The sequence below is a fragment of the Lepidochelys kempii genome, chromosome 22 (assembly GCF_965140285.1).
Source record: "Lepidochelys kempii isolate rLepKem1 chromosome 22, rLepKem1.hap1, whole genome shotgun sequence".
Lineage (NCBI taxonomy): Eukaryota > Metazoa > Chordata > Testudines > Cheloniidae > Lepidochelys > Lepidochelys kempii.
This window is the reverse complement of record NC_136401.1, coordinates 15,990,236-16,008,582: the sequence shown is the minus strand read 5'-3', so window position 1 is coordinate 16,008,582 and position 18,347 is coordinate 15,990,236. Positions and strand designations below refer to the sequence as shown.

The 18,347-nt window shown below is 46.6% G+C and overlaps 1 protein-coding gene across 2 annotated transcripts in view; it reads left to right on the top strand.

The window, feature by feature from the left end:
• The first annotated feature begins 2,098 nt into the window (after window positions 1-2,098).
• The window catches only part of ARHGEF12 (Rho guanine nucleotide exchange factor 12), a 104,116-nt gene continuing 87,867 nt past the window's right edge, over window positions 2,099-18,347 (top strand). Inside the window, exon 1 of one of the 2 annotated variants that reach the window (XM_073320749.2) lies at window positions 2,099-3,326. In XM_073320749.2, the coding sequence (XP_073176850.1) occupies window positions 3,295-3,326 (32 nt within the window). In that variant the 5' untranslated portion in view covers window positions 2,099-3,294. Of the gene's footprint in view, window positions 3,327-8,088; window positions 8,177-18,347 lie in introns of those variants that run through there. The other variant, XM_073320752.2, reaches the window with a different exon arrangement.

Below are 18,347 nucleotides of genomic sequence, written 5' to 3'. Positions count from 1 at the left end.
GGCATTAGGGTTAATTTATGGCTTGATCCTGTTCCCTTTGATGTCAATGGGAGCAGGGTGAGGCCCTTAACTGGAATATTTGGTAGGGGGTGAGGGTGCATGGCGCCCTTCTGGTCTATCAGCAGCAGTAGGTTTTCTCCCCACCCACAGGAATAACTCCCAGTGAAACAATTGGAAAACCAAGCATCAAAGCAAGACCAGAGGGTACCACTCGAGCGCATCCAGTTTGCCCTCCTGTTTATCACAGGCCACTACCAGCCCCTGCACCTCCCCGCCCAGCAAGCCTGCAAACCAAAATTAGCCCAAAGTATTACACCACTCAGGCAACAATATTATTAGGTGCCATCTGCAGAAAACAGGAGGGCTCAAGGTGCAACCAAATCCCCTGCAAAGGCAGGGAATTGATTAAGTGAGATATACCCAGATGAGGGGTATTTGCACTGTGATGTGAAGCCACAAAAAGCTCTGGTCATTCCAGCATCCTATTACTGACATTCCCATTGTTACTTTGGTACTGTGGGTACCCTCTTATTTTAGTTTATTTATTTACTTATCACACAACGGTTCTCCACTGCCACAGTTTCACACTTTACAGAGCATCAGCTACAGCAATAGACCCTCCCTGTCCCAAAGAGCTAATGAGCTGCATAAGACATGACAAGACAAAGCACAGGGTAGCTGCACAGAAAAGGAAGGGTGTAGGTGGAGAGAGATGGGGAAAGGAGGAGATATAGATGAGGAGATGTAGCTTATGGGGGTGCTTTGAAGGCAGTAAGAGAAATATTTTTAGCAAATGGTAATGCAGCTCACTGGAAGGAAATAGCTATTAATACTTAGCTTTTAGAAAAGGACAGAAAATCCATGTACTAGCTGAGAAGCCATCAAGGCTGCAATTTCCAATGGGGTAATTGATTCAGGGTTCTCCAGTTTTGGAAACTCCCCCCCTCCACCCCCCGCCTTGAGACACCTTGGGGCCTGATTCTTCAGAGGTGCTGGGGACCTGCAGTGCCAACTCAACTCAGTGGGAGCAACATTAGAAATGGAGATTGAGAGCCTAACTTTAGGCATCTTTGCCTGAAAACTTTTCCCAACAGTGGGAGGTGAAGGAGTTTTCCTAGGCACCCATCTCTCCCTCCCCACCCTGAAATTTTTTTACCAGGGAGTCAATCTTTTTGCCTTTATTAGGGATAAGGTGGGGCTGTCTGCAGTGAATTAGAATGGTAAGATCCCAGCTCTTCAGTGGATGGGGGGCGGAGGAGAGGGAATCTCCTCTCTTCAGTGCATTTGGGAGGGGTGTGGAGAGGTTCTGGCTCTACAGGGCTTGGGTGGGGGGGGGGGGAATCCCTTTGCTTCAGTGCATTTGGATGGGGGGGTCCATATCTGCATATCATTGAGGTGGGGGATCCCCTCTCTTCAGTGCATTCAGTGCTAGCGGTACCTTCTGGTCTTGCATGCTATGCCTCAGTCTCCCATCCTTTCATTGGGCGTGCATTTAGGGGAGACGTTTCCTTCACTCCAGGGGTAGTCAATAGGTGGACCACGGCCCAAATCAGGACCGCCAGATGCTTTTGAATGGACCACGACATCTTTTATTTACTTATTAGCATTATTGGTGGGTTTTTTTATTATTATTATTATTTTCTCTGGAGTCTGGACCTTGACTCTACCTTGACCAGGAAATCTGCACCTTTGAGGACCCCTGCTTTATTGCATTGCGCTGGGGTGGAGGCATTACTTCTCTTCAGCGCCCTGGGCTGGCCGGTGGGTTTCCCTATGGGCACTGCCTTGCCGAGGGGGTCCCTTCCCTTCAGTGCTTTAGGGATGGGGCAGGTCCTTTCAGACCCTTCCAGTATTGTGCACTGGGGGCCCCCTCCTCCCTAGTCTGCTGGGGGGGGGGCTTGGTATCCCCTGCAGTGTGTCTAAGGAGAAGCTCTTCTCTGCAGGGTACAGGGGGGGGGTATTCCCGGTCGTGTGCCGGGAGGGGGTCCCCTCTGCTCTCTGGGGCGGTGTGTAGCTGGGGACTCCTTTTCGGGTCGCTTCACTCCCGGCGGAGGCGCCGCGCAGGGATCCACAAGGGGGGGGGGTGTGATGCGGTCCCAGAAGTAACACACACACACACACACACACACGCAAGGAGCCGCCGCAGCCCGGGAGGGGGGATCGGAACCGGCGTCGAACCGGACCCGAGCCGGGCCGGCTGCCGCGCGCCACCCGCCGGGCTCTGAGCGGGGCCGGGACCCCTGGAGCCGAGCCGAGCCGGGCGGAGCCGCGCCGCGCCGCCAGGACCGGGCTGCCGGAGCCCCCCGGCCGGCGGCACCGAGCTGGGACCGGGAGCAGAGGCCCCGCCGGGCCGAAGCGGGCCGGGACCGCGCAGGCCGCGGGGACAGACCCCGCTGGGGCCGGGCGCCGGGCCCCCCGGGAGCGGACGGAGCCCCCCGCCCGAGGCCGGGAGGAGAGCGCCGAGCGGGCCAGGACCCCGGCGAGCGGCCCTGACCCGGGCAGGGCTCCGGCGGCCCCCGCCCCGCAGGGGAAGCGGAGCGAGCCGGGCCCGGCTGGCGGGGATGGAGCCCTGAGAGCCGCGGCGGGGGCCCCAGGCAGCCGCGGCCCGGGGGGGGGGCATGGGCCCCGCTCTGCGCCCCCCAGGAGGAGAGGGAGCCGCGGGCGCGGGGGGCCTGTGAGCCGCACCCCGGCGCCCCCCGCTAGGGCACCCCGGCGCCCGGAGGGGGCCCCCCGAGAGCGTGACGGGCCGCGGGGGCACCGCCTGAAATCCCGTAAAGGGGGGCTTCCCCACAGGGGAGGGTGTGTATAGGTACCCGCCCCCCAAATCCATAGGGTTGCACACCCTGGTGTTCTGGGAGTGGAGCCCCGTCACCCCAAAGTAAACAGAGGAACTGTACCCCTGTTGGGCCCAGTTAACAAAGCCCACTTAGGCTCAGAGCAGGATCTCCCCGTAACCACGCTTTCCCCAGCGTTTAAAGGTTTGGACGCTCTGAGGATTTATCACGTTTGAAGATTTCTCTCTTCCTTTTGGGACATTTTTGCCCCCGGGAGAACTTGTGTGTGTTGTTGGATTGATTTTTTTTTTTTTTTTTGGGTAAGAGTCCCTTTGATCTGGATATTCTGACTGAGCTAAGGTGTTTTTGAACTGAATTTGCCTTCTGTGAGTCTCTCTTCTGGAGCAAGGCTGGATCTTGAACACTGGTTTATGTGTGGGGGCAATGCATCTGGGGAGATCCCTGCAAGAATAGTAAAATGCAAATTGGATAAAAAGACGACTCCTTGCCCAGGGCTCCAATGAGTGGCACACAGTCCACAATCACGGACAGGTTAGTATGAAACAGGATTTTGTTAAACAGAAAACCCATTTCCCTGCTCCAAAGTTGGTTGCCTTCTTTTTGGATTTAGTGACAGCCTGAAAGGTTGGGGGAAGAGGGGTGGCAGGATCAGGAAAGTGGGGGTAAATTGATTTTGGAATTGATAAATATTCTTGAGCAATTGAAATTAATTCATCTGGGTTAAGTTTGAGATCAAAATATTTAAAACAGCTAATCCATATCTGTAGGAATTAGGGCATCTTCTTTCAGCCTCAGAGCTAGAGGGTTGAAGTACCCAAGGAAATCAGGTAAAATTAAGGGTTGGGGCTTCCTGGGAAGGGGATGTAATTTAGGCTACAAACATTTTGTGTATTAGGTGGGACTGTATACATATTTGTTCTTTATTGGGTCAGCAAGTTAGTCATTCAGGGAAAGGTCACTTCAGGTGAGGACAAGATCCATACCTGATTAACAGGTATGTCTGCCATATCATAGTGGTGTTTTCCAATTGTCTGCGTCAGGTGACTTCTTCATTCTCTTGGCTTCTGTGTAAAACACCATTTTCCCTTCTGGCAGTTTTTGTACCTTTTCATTTTTATTGGGTTCTTCAGGGATGGGGACTGGAATGTTGCTCTCTGCTAGGAGAGCTTTGGATGATATAAAAGCCATCAGATAATTCCACACAAACTTTCCATATGCGTTTGAGACAGTAGCATGATGTGAAGGAAGGAGTGCATTTAAGTTGTATTTCCATTTCTAGGCAACCAGGGAAAATGTCTTCTGAGGTTTTCAGGCAAGATCATTTATTTTAGGGCATAGGGGTGTGTGTGTGTGTTTGGAAGCGATGCCATACGATGATAGCGGAACTGTGTGAGGTTTGGACCACTTGGGCCTTATGTGGGCTGTACATCAGCAGCTGAGACAGGAGCATGATTCACTGTTTCCAGTACCTGTGAGTAGCCTTGTAGATTCCAAAGGTGAGCAGAAGAGAGACTGAGCCTCATTCTCATGTACATTAATCCCTTTTACACTATTCTGGGAGTGTAAAGGGGCCTTAATGGGTGTTAAACTGCCTGAGTAGCATAAAGGGGCCTTGGTGTAAACAAGAATCAGGTCCACTATGTTCTGTTTATCGTGTTTCTTTTCAGAATATTGAGGATTTGCAATGAATTCTGCAATATTCATTTTTCTGGTATGATGGGTGGGACTGTAACCACTATACTCTGAATGCTGGCTTGTTTTTCTTTTACAGAGCATGTGCATTAACACTGACATTTGTATGAGTGCTGTAATATACCATTTTCATACACAGCAAGGAGAGTTCTTTCATATTTAAAAGAAATGCGTTCCCTAAAACAACTTAAAAGACATCATAGGGACAACTAGGTACTGGAACTAGAGTTTCCATCATATACAGGATTTACGGTTTGGTTCAATGACTCTAAGCACCCCCACTATTTATTTAAAAAAAAAAAATTGTTCCAGCACGTCTGTAAGGACAGTAGGCTGTATTCAGTTGCTGTATGTGAAGGGGATATATGAAGGCAGTGGATTTGGTTGTTAATAAAACACAAAATATTTTCCCTTATTGCATTAGAACTGCCAGTAGAAAAACATAAGCACTTCCACTTCCTGCTGTTTTGTAATGTCACAGGCATGTTTGTGTGCAGTGTTTAATTAAAAGCTTTGAATAAAAATATTAATGCTGGGAAAAGATACTGGCTTGACAGCCCTGGAAACTAAAGCTTTCTGTAATGACAGAGTACAGCATGGGCAATGACAGGTGTGGGGAGGCTTGTCCTTTGCCTTGCCACTGTGCCTCACCTCTGACCTGGAGGAACCCTTGATCTAATGGTGAGAGGGTAATTCAGTCTTCATGGCCCATTTGTTCCTTGGCTGAGACAGTTGACAAAGTGCCAGATGTGACGGTGTGTTCTCGTGATGTGAACATCCGCTCACTAGGAATTGGAATGAGGCCACGCATTCATTCATGTATGGCACCAAACACCCTCAAATAGTGGCGTCTTTTTGGCCACCCCTGTCCTGGCAACCTAGCAGTGAAAGGCTCTCTGTCCCATTAGGCTAAAGAAATTTATATTTCCTTTTTATGTCTTGCTACTAATCGTGGGAGTATAAAGCAGGTGCAACCTAAATGCAGGTCACTAGGCCTAAAGAATATAAAAACATATTCCAGGTTCAACTCTCTCTGGTTGCCAGTGATGTATGTTAGCCTGGCTTTTTCACTCTTTCATGGAGTGCCTTTTTAAAAGTTTAGACATCCACACGTGTGCCAAATAGAAACATGAACATAGCAGGGTGGGCAGTATGAGCCAACATCCTTCTCAGTTTGTGTCATGGGCCTTTTGCATAATGGTAGATTCTTAAATACCTATTCGGGAAAAGATCTGCTGTCCATATGCATAATCTTTTTCACTCCCCCGCCCTCCCCAACCTATTTAGCAGAGACCACCTTGAACTTTATTTGTGATATCTGATTGACGTTCCTTTTGTGCAGGGTTACACCGGCTGTCCTGCTCATAGCTGTTGCTGTTGATCTCATTTCTGGCACTAGTTTACAAGTTAGGACAAAGATAGGAATAGTCTGTTCCAGTGCTGCTCCAGTGACAACAGGCCAAATCACAAAAAAGACAGCCCTCTCATTTTTCTCTTTGTCTCATAGCTCCTTCTGTTTAAGACGCTCAGAGGATTCTAGGTATCCCTGCAACTGAATCTGGGTCCGCCCAGGTATGCAATGCAGCCAATTCGTGTTGGCCCAGTTTGAGATGTTGGTCTCTCAAAATGCATCAAGCAGTCAGCCCAGCTCTGTTTAATCAAAGGTGTTTTGCATCTTCAAGGTCTACTGTTATCTAGCCCACCAAAGTAGGAGTGTTTCCTACAGGACATTTTCTAGCATCTTTTCCCCCAGTGTGTAAATATCTCAAAACACTAGGTGTTGAGTTAAATGAATTTATAACAAATGCTGAGATTGGTCAGAGAGTTAACTCCTTATTTTCAAAGCTATCCCAAAAAGAAGATGGAAATATCTGGGTCATGTTAAGAATGAAGCGGGAGCATCTGTGCTATTGGACTACTGGGGAAGGAGGCAGCTGAAAGAATCCCTGTGTCAAACAGTACTTGGAGAGAGAATTTTGGGGACTTAATGACACAGAGCAGTGGTTTTCAAACTTTTTTTTCTGGCGACCCAGTTGAAGAAAATTGTTGATGCCCACTGCCCAGTGGAGCTGGGGCTGAGGGTTGGGGTGAGAGCTGTGGGGTGGGGCTGGGCATGAGGGGTTCTGGGTGTGGGAGGGGGTCAGGGCTCTGATTTGGGGGTGCGGGCTCTGGTGTGGGGCCAGGGATGAGAGTTTTGGGGTGCAGGAGTGGGCTCTGGGTTGCGGGGGCTCAGGGCTGGGGCAGGAGGTTGGGGGTGTGTGGCTCTGGGCTGGAGGTGCAGAATCTGGGGTGGGGCCCAGGTTGAGGGGTTTGCAGTACAGGAAGGGGCTCTGGGTTTGGGGGGACTTAGGGCTGGGGCAGGGGATTGGGGCATGGACTTACCTCGGGCGGCTCCTGGTCAGCGGCACAGCAAGGGTGCTAAGGCAGGCTTCCTGCTTGTCCTGGCACCGCGGACCATGCTGAGCCCCGGAAGCGACCAGCAGCAGGTCTGGCTTCTAGGCGGAGGCATACAAGCAGCTCCATGCGGCTCTCACCCACAGGCACCGCCCCCCACAGCTCCATGAGAGTGCGGAGCCAGTGCTCGGGGTGGGGGCGCCCCCCTCCTCCCCCCTGCCTAGGAGCTGGACCTGCTGCTGGCTGATTCTGGGGCGCAGTGCGGTGTCAGAACAGGTAGGGACTAACCTGCCTTAGCTGGGCAGTACTGCCAATGGGACTTTTAATGGCCCATTCGGCAGTGCTGACCAGAGTCACCACGACCAAGTGCGTGACATTCCGTGACCCAGTACTGGGTCGTGATCTCCAGTTTGAAAACCACTCACAGAGAGGACATGCAAAGAGTGTTCAAAGATAGATCAGGGTAATGGAACCTTGTTTGTGCCCTAAATGACATCTCTTGGTGTGAGAAGGATTCAGATTCAGAAGCTTAAATACACCAAACAGCAAGGCTTCCCTCCCCTTCTTCTTTTGGGAGACGATTAAACAGCCTAGATCTTCTGTCTTTGTGATTGAATCCTGCCACCCGTTGGACTACAGGAAACAATTTCCCTTCACCCTTGGTGTTCACACCCTTCATCCTTGTAAATGATCATGCACCCTTCACTTAATAATCTCTTAACAAGGCTATACATATTTAGCTCTTTTAATGCTTTCCAGTCTTTCACTCTTTATTCAGTTCCTTGCTAATTGCCACAGTTTTTCTGGTATTGAATGGTTTTTGGCTTGGTGATGTTCTGTTAGTGTTTCCAGCTGTCAGGTCTATCCTAGACTAAGATTAGCTGGTTACGCTGGCTTTAGACCTGTGGGTGTGTGTTTTGGGTTTCTTCCTTCTGTTTCTATCAGGACTGCACATGAGCATGCTTTCTCTCTTCAGAGTCCTCTGACCCCGGCTAAACTCAAACAGGCTGGCTTTGGGCGTAGCTCTCTTGCCGTTTGTGGCTGGCGACACATGGCTGAGCAAGATAAGGGTTTTATTCTCCCTTGCTGGGACTGGGTTGAAACTCCGCAACTTGCAGGCTGTGATTGGTCACCTAACGATTATCAGAACCTGGTTGTATCCTCTTATAAGGCTGCAGAAACGTTTGGATGCAGTAGTTTTTCCTTTTTTGTAACCCAGTTACTGTATTTTTCTTCCTGCAGCCGCTCCAGCCATATTGGAGCAAGGAGATTGCATGGTTACATGGACTGTGCAGGTTTGTGTGGTTATTCAAGTAATGTAGCGAATGTAGATATTGTGTAAGATGTGAGTGTCTGTCTTCCTAGGCAGTTGCAGTCAAGTGAGTTTTATTTATAATTGAGCCATAGCCTGTGCTACCATAATTGTAAAATAAGGTGGGGAGGGGGTAGAATTTACACATAATTACCCTTTTGAGGCTTTTAATTGCTGATTTTTTTTCTCGTCGCTTGATATTAAAGTAAACCTTAATTGTTTCTAATCTGCTTAAATGTGCTTCCCCTCTCTGAGTATTTCAATGTCCCCTTGGTAATTGGGACATCTCTTTTAGCCGAATCATGGCTAAATAACCCCTCCTCCTCTTTCTCTATGAAATTCAAGGCTTTCTCTGCAACAGTGTTACTGAATAGCTAGCTACACTTACAATTTGAGCAGTGTGTTCATTTCATTTTTTTTCCCAACTTTCTCCTTTAAATCTAGTACTCCCGTAAGATAGGTGTCATTGAAGACTTCCTTCTTAGTTGTAGAGTGGCCAGTTGCATACAGGCATCAGTGCAAGCTTTCTTGAGTTGTCCAGTATTGTCTCCGTTTCATTTTGAGTATGAGGTGACAGTCTCTGTGCTTGCTTATTGTATTCTGTAGTTTTATTGAAGCTGTCGGGATAGGGTGCCGGTCGCAATGTGTACTGTTGGCTTGGGGGTAGACAGGAACCACAATGTCTCTTGATAAAGAGACTGAAAGTGAGGTGAGCTTGACTCTTCCTTCCCCCCCCCTCCCCAGTTTTAATAGAGCTGGGAACATCTATTGTGGTTATTTGTCTGGAGGCAGGAATAGCAGGCAGTGTGTTTGCCAAAGATGTGTAATTCTCTCTGTGAGTAACTCCTATTGTGACATAAATTAATGCTGCTTAGGGAGGTCTGAATGGCTCTGGACCTGCAAAGTGATGTAAAGCTTTCCCCTTCTTGATCTCCTCCTCTTTGCATCCAGTCCAGGTCTGCAGGAAGCAGGACCTGGAACACTGACCAGACCCCTTCTGGCCCGAGGTAGATATGAAAGACTTGAAGGGTGATAGAACTATCATTCATGTCCAGAGAAGCCCAGCCCCTCACCTGGCTGCTGTGATTCCTGCCAGGTGAAGTCCTTGGACCCTGCTAGGGGGCTCTAGCTAATAGTGTGGAATAAATGTGAAACTCCTCATGGCCTCTGGAAGACAGAGGAACTCTTTCACTTTTCCACACCCATCTCATCTAAAAAGATTTGTATGCTGCTTTTATCACTGTAGTATTTGAGTGCCTTCCAGCAGTGCATCAGATGACATGACTTATCATGTATGGTTCATTTTCTCTCTCCCTCAGAATTCTTCCCCTGGGGAGAGGATATGTGCAGTGGAGTGTTTTGTTTTGTTAAGGGTTTTTTTTTTTTTTTTAAATGTCCGCTCTGCTCAGACTGTATTAGAGAAGCAGGAAGGAGGAGTGTACCTTGCACTTGGAGCAGAAGGTGGTGAGGTTTTGTGAGAGTCCTCAACTCTTGTGGGATTTCATTCTACAATGGCAGACCAGCCCCCAAGAAAGCTCTTTCTCGTGCACAGATGAACTTTACCCATATGGTATAATGTTCCATTGTGCCTGCGGGTGGAGTTGTTGACCATGGTCTTCATTCCAGAACTTTTAGTCATGCTGGGCTCAATCTTTTAGTTATGCTGGGCTCAAGCCATTGAGCACTTTGAAGGTAAGAACTAGACCTTGAACTTGACTCAATGTTCTGTGAGAAGCCAGTGGAGAAACTGGTGGGCAGGTTTGATGTTCTTGCAATAGCTTAAATTGCTGGGGAGGTTTGCTGCAGATTTCTTTGCTAGCTGGAGTTTCCTAAGGGCTGATGGCTTCATGCCCATCTGTGTCCTCGAGTCTTCTGAATCTTTCGGGATGTGGGGTCCACAACTCTACCCTCACTTCAGCCTACTTTTTATGGGTCCTTCTGTTCAGTGAGGTGCTCTGGTGCCTGTTTCTGCAGCTGCTCATAGCATTCCCAAACAGAATTAGAGTGGGACTGACATGATTCTGGACCGTTTCACTGCTATCAACAATGTTCATAGTAGCATCGTTGGAGCTGTGACAGGCGTCCACGTCGCAAAAAACCAAAACCATCAGCACAGTTGGCACTAAATGGACACTCTACTAATAGCATCAGGAGAAAGGCCATGGTTTACCTTGGTAATAGGGACTGATTTCCCCACTCATACCTTAAGGTGTGGCTCTTTCGAGTTAGAGGGGAAATACATGGGCAGGGCTGTTTCAAGAATAAGTTTGAACTTCTGCTGCAGATGGTGTTAGTGCTCTGTGCATAAAAAGACTTCACTCTCAAGGGCTGTCAAGTCATTACCTTTCACCAGCACTAAATTCTTAACATCAAGAAGGATTATACTGGTGTATCCTCCTTGCGCTTCTAGGTTCGGGAACATAATGCAGTTGACATATATTGCATGGTGATATGTAACTTAAGTTTGTTACGTTGATCATTTTCTCATCCGTGAGTTTCTTGTAGCAGCCTCTCATTAGTATTGCTAAAAATTAGGGAGCTTTACTCCTAGTTAAGGCCGCGTAAGAAAGCCATTGTATAGACATGTCTACACTAGGACTGTAGTGTCCTTGTATAGACACTCACTACAGTGACGGAGGGCATTTTTCTGTTGCTGTAGGGATTCCACCTTCCACGGCAATGGTAGCTAGGTTGATGGAAGCTGCATCTGCACTGGGGGTTAGGTCGGCATAGCTATGGTGCACTGGGATATGGATATTTCACATCCTTGAGCGCTGCGGTTGTGTTGACCTAACTCTTACAAGTAGACCAGGCCAAAGAGCACCCCCACATTATCTATTTTGTAAGGTCTGGGTTTATGTATGTAAGAGAGGCCAGTAAGAATTCAGAGAGACAAACCCTTTCTTCAAGCCAGGCCCGCAATTCTGCATGTATTGACGCTCTACAATCATGCCATGGAAATAACCCTTAGGCTTTAAAAATGTATATCTAATTTAAAATCTCACTTTAACAAAACTAAGGCCCTTAATTATTCCGAAGACTGAATGCAGATATTGTCTCCGCACAGAAATAGCGGGCTGAAAACGAGGAGGAGAGGGAAGGGATGCAAGGCTTTTTATAAGTGAAACAAGAAAGGGGTATAAAGCATATAGAGCTGTAATAAATAATTACAGGGGGGGGGTGGGAAGGCATAAAATGCAAAACAGGCCATCAAGAAGTATAGAAATCAAGCAACAGGCTTAAAACAGAAGAGCAAATAAAGAAAAAGGCAGGAAGAGACAGTTTGTTTTAATTTTGTTTGTGTTTAAACAAAAAAAAACCAAAAACATGTATATTTTTAAAACAAGCATGGTAGGAAAAGGCATTGTCTTTAGTTTACATTAAAATGTCAACACAATTATAAATAGTGAAACCAAAACAAACAGTATTGAACACAAACTGTGGAGTAAACAAAATGTGTGCCAAACATCCCCACTTCTGTCCTTTCCTTTTGTGCTGCATCCCTTTCCCCCACCCTTTGCCTGTCTGTATTTTGTCTGTTTGGTCTATACACCCATTTGGCAGGAACCTGGTCGTCTTGCATATCTGTGCAGCTCATCTAGCAATGTTTGACCCTATGTACATGATGTTACTTCTTTCGTTTGTTGGCAAACTCTTAGAAATTGTCCACTGAGCTACTTTGAGCTTTGCTTTGGGATCCTTTAACTTTTGGGTTCATCAGTGTAAATTAGACTGAATTAAGAAAGGTTTCAGAGTAACAGCCGTGTTAGTCTGTATTCGCAAAAAGAAAAGGAGTACTTGTGGCACCTTAGAGACTAACCAATTTATTTGAGCATAAGCTTTCGTGAGCTACAGCTCACTTCATCGGATGCATACCGTGGAAACTGCAGCAGACTTTATATACACACAGAGAATATGAAACAATACCTCCTCCCACCCCACTGTCCTGCTGGTAATAGCTTATCTAAAGTGATCGTCAGGTGGGCCATTTCCAGCACAAATCCAGGTTTTCTCAACCTCCACCCCCAAGAAAACCTGGATTTGTGCTGGAAATGGCCCACCTGACGATCACTTTAGATAAGCTATTACCAGCAGGACAGTGGGGTGGGAGGAGGTATTGTTTCATATTCTCTGTGTATATATAAAGTCTGCTGCAGTTTCCACGGTATGCATCCGATGAAGTGAGCTGTAGCTCACGAAAGCTTATGCTCAAATAAATTGGTTAGTCTCTAAGGTGCCACAAGTACTCCTTTGAATTAAGAAAGTCACTCTCCAAATCTGAGACCGCGAATGACCAGTGTTGTCCCTGCGCTGAGTACCCAAGCTGGAAGATTTCAGAGTCGCAGCCATGTTAGTCTGTATCCGTAAAAAGAAAAGGAGGACTTGTGGCACCTTAAAGACTAACAAATTTATTTGAGCATAAGCTTTCGTGAGCTACAGCTCACTTCATCAGATGCATACCTGGAAGAAGCATTGATTTATTGCAGGTGGGCTCCCACACATTAGCGACAGTTCAAGTTCTAATCTAGCTCTGGGTAATCTCATCTATCAGGATCATTATTGCTTGTTAATTATGTGTTGTCAAGTGTCCTGCTGATGATGACTGAAGTATTGCTCTGTCTGTCAGAAACAGTGTCCGCTGTGTGAGACTGTGGATTGCAACAGGATGCAGTGACTTGGGAGATGCACTTTGAGCCTCTACATTTGTTTAAACAATTCAGCAGAATTATGGCTTCTATGGTCTGAACTCTCTGGCAATGTAGAAGATGTGGCATGAAGTGTGAGGTGTGAACTAACAAAAAGGGCCTGCCTTGGTGCAGATAATGAGGCTGCAGGATTTGTGCTAGCTGCCAAAGGGAGAATCTCAGGACGATGGAGTGTCTAGCCTGCTTAAACCCACATGAACAAAGTGTAGTTTTGCTGGGGCTGGACATTTGAGTTGGTTCAATTGGCTTCTGAGCTCTTCAAGCGTGTGCTTCAGACTTTAAGAAATAGATGGGGGAAATTTGACTCTTCTTATCTGAGTAATGTTTCTCTTTGAAGCTCTGTGCACCAGTCCAGCTAACAAAGTTCCTGTTTATCTATGAAACTGATCTCAAGTTCGTCTGTAGGCGCCGAGTCCTGTGATACTTGTGATATTGCAGGCAGTCACATGCCAGAGCACTTGGGTGACTTCCCAGTGTAGAGAGACAGAAGCCTGTGGCCTGTGAGGAGTTAGGTATGCTTTCATGGAATTTTGAATAATTCCATAGTGGCTGGAAGGGGGTTGGAAGGCATGAACTGACCTAAGGCAGTGTTTCCCAGCCTCGAGGGAGGTGGCCAGATCTCACTGATGGAGCACTAGACCGATTCAAGAGGGGCACGTTGCAAGGTAAAAACCCTGAGGAGTCCTTGTGGCACCTTAGAGATGAACAGATTTATTTGGGCATTAGCTTTCTTGGGCTAGAACCCACTTAAGGTGCAGGATCTTCAATCTGGTGGCACCCACCTGCAGGCATATGCTGCAACCTGCTGGTCCATATAAAGTGTCAGGTGGCTCCTTGCAAGTCTTCTCTTCCTGCTGTGATTGTGCTCCCTAATGTAGCTGGTTGGCAACTGCTCCTGCATGTTCCGGGATGAAGGCTCAGACCAAGTGTCTTTTCTCTGCGCTCCTGTAGTGCAGAGGCACCAGTAGATGTCCTGTCCCATGCCCAACAACACGTAACCTTCTGATGAATGGGGAAGGAGATTGAAGCCACCAGAGAGGGGGAAAGGAGAAGGGTTAGTGCAAAGGGAAAAAAAAAAGAAAAGCAAAAGAAGAACAAGAAAAAGCTGGAGTAGGTGAGATAACAATGAAAACAGATAGGAAATGAGTGAGAGAGAACTTAAACAGGAGACAACCACAGAATATCGGAGGGGCTGCCCTTATGCCATTCCCAACAGCAGGCTCTAACTAAAAAAGGTGAGAACCATTAATCTAAGGTAAGGGAGAATTTGCTGGAGCATGACATTCCTTTCAGGTTCAGAACATTCAGCTATGCTTTTCAGCAACACCATGGCAGTATATGGATGCCTGTTTGAAAAGTGGGGGTAGATATTCATGCCCAAAGGGGCTGCATGGCGGTGTTGAGAACAGTCAGTCCCTTCTGGGAGTGGTTGTATTTTGTGTTTTTCTGTTTGCCCTGGCTTAAGCGGGTGCATGGGGATACTTAGGCATTGTTGGTATTAAATACTTTCTTGTGTTGTACAATGGTTTTCAAGGTCAGTCCGTTTAGTAACATGGTCCTGACTGGCCTGTGTAGACAGGGGAAAACTTGTTGGAGATTTTTGTTGGCTCCAGAGATCAACTTCACCAATGGCTTCTTTAGGATTTACACCTACTTATACCTGGGCTGAATTGTTGCTTAACTCAAAACATTGTCAGCCATTCTCTTCCCTCCTTCTGCTCCAAGCTGGGCAGCCATGTTACCAGGAATTTTTCTGTGTAGATGGGGCCTTAATGGAAGAAAAGTGGTGAGAGAAGGATATGTTTCACTGGAAACTGAAGGAGGTGTATGGGGGAACCAATGTGATGTCAATTGTGAACAGGACAATGAGAGAGCTCATCTGCTGAAGCATCTGTGAGAGAAACAGCGCATTCTGTATCCCAAAGATAAGAGTGACGAATCCTGTAATGGTGATCTGTAACTCTCAAATTGGTGATCTGCCCCTGCAGTCTGCTGAGACACACAGGATGATAGGTTGTGGTTCGCCATGTGTCGTCGCTGTGGTTTCTACAGCGGAAGTGGTTCTTGTGGGTGACGATCTGATTTTAGAGATTGTTGGTAGTACGTGTACTATCATTTTGTTTCCATTTTTGTTGGCTGGTGGAATAAGGTGCCCTTGGGATGCTGCTGAAAGAGCCTTTTATAGTCTTAGCTATTTATAATTAGGTTTTCTTTAATTCTGTCACTCCATGCTGCAATGAAGGTGTCGAAGTGCAGAGAGACTCGAAGCTAACAGAACTGTCAGAGGCTTCTTCTCTACCACTGAGCTTCAGACCTCTTTGTAGTGGGAGGCAGCATTCTTGTAGTAGTTAGAAACTAGGTATTCTGACCCCTGTTCCTAGTTCTGACCTTGATTTGCTGTGTGATAAAAGCTGCTTCAATTTCGGTTCCTCAGTACTCCATTTTAAAATGGGGATAGCCTTGTACCCCACAGGAGTGTGAAGCATAATGTCGAGTGCTTTGAGCTCCTCTGAATGATGTGATAGAAGTGTGTGGTTATTAGTTAATCTCTGTGTAAGTTCTTTGCTCAGGTGGGTTAAATCTATACATTGGATTTTCAGGAAGACGTCAGCCCGCTGTTCGTGGTTGGTTCACCCAATAACTTCCCTAACTTCTGACTTGAGAAAGCAAGCATGCCAGTCTGTCCTTCAAAATAGGGAAGGTTGAATTTAAAAATCATTGTAATCATTTTAAAATGGTAAGATTGTTAGCTTTGGCCCTTCACCAATGTTGTTGCAGCCATGTATGTTATACGACATATCTTTACCTTTCTCTTTTTTCGGTAGGCTTTATCATCAGGTTTTGGGCTCAGTGAAGGTATATTTATAACTAGATTTTTATCTAGGGCCGTTTACACAAGGCAATCAATCCCATTTTATAGAAAGAAACCAATTGGACATGGAATAGAAGCCAGAAGTCCTGACTCCCAGTCCTTCTGTTCTAAGCACTAAACACTCCCTGGGAGTCTAAAATGCCCTTAGCAATTGGCTACAACTCCTTTTGCAGTTGTGGGTTGTAGTAATACTGGCTGGCAGGTGCCAAGAGAACGGGGAATAGTCAGTGTGTTCTGATCAGTGTTTATTTTGACAGTCAGGAAGAGGTCGTTCTGGAGGAGGCTGTGTGTTTCTCCCAGCAGTGTTCCTAGGTCATTGCTGAAGCAGAAGCAGGCAATTAAGCATTGGGGGTGGAAATAACCTCGCAACAGGTCTGTGTTGTAGGCAGTCCTCAATTCTCAGTGATCTTGTTGTCTGGAATTCAGCCAGTTGAAAGGAATCCCATTTTGTCATTAATTGCACCATGGCTGCTGGGAGACCGCTTATTTATCAAGGCTGCTTATTTATTCCACTGACAAGAACGTCACGGTGCTTGTGAAGCACTTTTAAGTTCCTGCTCCACCTATTGCTGTTTGTGTTATGAGGAAACCACTCCTTCAGATCTACCCTGTGCTTCCTGAGATATTAAACGTTGTGAGTCTGGATCAGCTGTAGAGGAATTGCAGAGGATCACCCCATTGACTTAAAACTCAAGTCTCTCTTCCCCCCCCCCGCCCCCCCCCCCCCCGCCCGCTGAAGCTTCTGGTGGATGTCAGTGGAAAAGTTTTCCACCAAGGTGGACTTTTTATTGTAAAACTCTCTTCTGGAACTCTGTGTGTGGGGGGTTTTTTTTTGTATTTTTTTTATACAAAAACCTAATTTTAAATCAAAATTGAGGTGAACCCCAGTACAACTGTCTGTCAAGTGGGCAAGGAGGGAAATAATCGCAAAGGAACAAGCAGTCAAGGAAGTAAATATAGTAACAGATGTACAGTGAAGTCTTGCAATGAACGCTGAAGAGAGCCACAACAGAACTCTGGTGTACATCTTCAGACAAGACGTTCTGTGTTCAGGGACCTCATCTATGGAAGTCCCTATCCCTAAACTGATTGAAGCAGGACTTTGGAATGGAGAACAGAAACCATTTAGTCAACCTCAGTTTGCCTTGGAGGTAGATAGAAGAAGAGGTTAGGTAATGCGGTGATAAACTCCATACAGATGTCTGTAGATATGAAGGGCTTGCTCAAATACCTGGGGCCTACAGTGGTAGCAGTTTGTTCTGTGGATTTCTTTAAACTCTGTAGTAACCATTTCGAGGTATGTCGTCATTCAGAGGTTTCTCCTTCATTCGCCCCTTGTCTCTGTCCTTTCTCTAGCTGTGTGTGTGCGCAGAATCTCAGTGGCTAAATCTGTGGGCTGTCCTCTTCCAGTGACGAGGACTCCAGCCGCCACCAGGGCCCCCGGATCCGTTTCTTAATGACAGTCAGCTCAGTTCAGAGGAATGATGATGTGCAGAAACAAACTCCCACTGGCAAATTAATTTTATCTTCTAAGGCTGCCTTCCCATCTCCCTTCTCTTCCATTAGGTTTGGAGATGCTTGCTTTAGATTACTGCACTTTTACTTAATAACCAAGTGGCTCCAACTTCCATACTGCAGTTAGAATAAATAATTTAATCAGACTATTTCAGAAGTCTGAGCCAGAAATACAGTAGGGAAATTGCCCGAATGCAGGCTATTTATAAATGGTTCCTTTCTTCCTTGTCAGTAAATTAGTGGCTGATTTTTCTGACCTGTGTTTGATACCCTGTATGTGGAAATCTGGATTGTCTCAATAACCTATTCTGTGAAGAATGTGATCAGCTGTTTGCACATTACAGTGGAACACAACATTCTTAATCCTTTGAAGAGGTTTGATTGTGGGCAACTTCCCCTGGTTGTATAATGTGTATGTTTTGCGCCTGGAGCAGATTGGGAATTTGAGAGCTAGGTTTATTTGCTGGCATTTGAATAATGCAGCCATACAGTGTTTGGAGAGTTGTGACTTCTAGCAAATATGCAGGTATCCTGAGACCTATGGCATAAGAGCAGGCAGTGCCCTTGAGAGTATTTCAGCAGATAAGGTGGGTTTATGTCCTGGCATGACACAGGATGCAATCACAAATCTAAAGTTAATGTTGAAGTATATGGAAAATCTTATAGTTAACCATATAAATTTAATTATCAAGTACTAGCTGACAGATCTCAGTTATTGGTCTAAACTTCACTCAGTGGTTGAGGTTTGAGGACTGCTCCTCCTCCCAAGCTTAAAATAGGAAAAACTTGCAAAGGGGAGGGGAGAATGCAATTCTCTGCTAGTGAGCAAAGATTAAAAATACAGATGAATCATCTACCAGGAACTATTAAACTAGGGGCTTGTCTCACCAGTATAATTATTGTGGTGTATAACTCCCTGTATGTACACTCTGTCTCTTTTTCTGGACTAAGCTTGTCCACATAGGTATATACCAGTATAATTATAGAGGTAGCATAGTAAAATATGCCAGTAAATTTTCCCACGTAGACCAGCCCCAACATCATGTTTCTCTCCCCTCCCC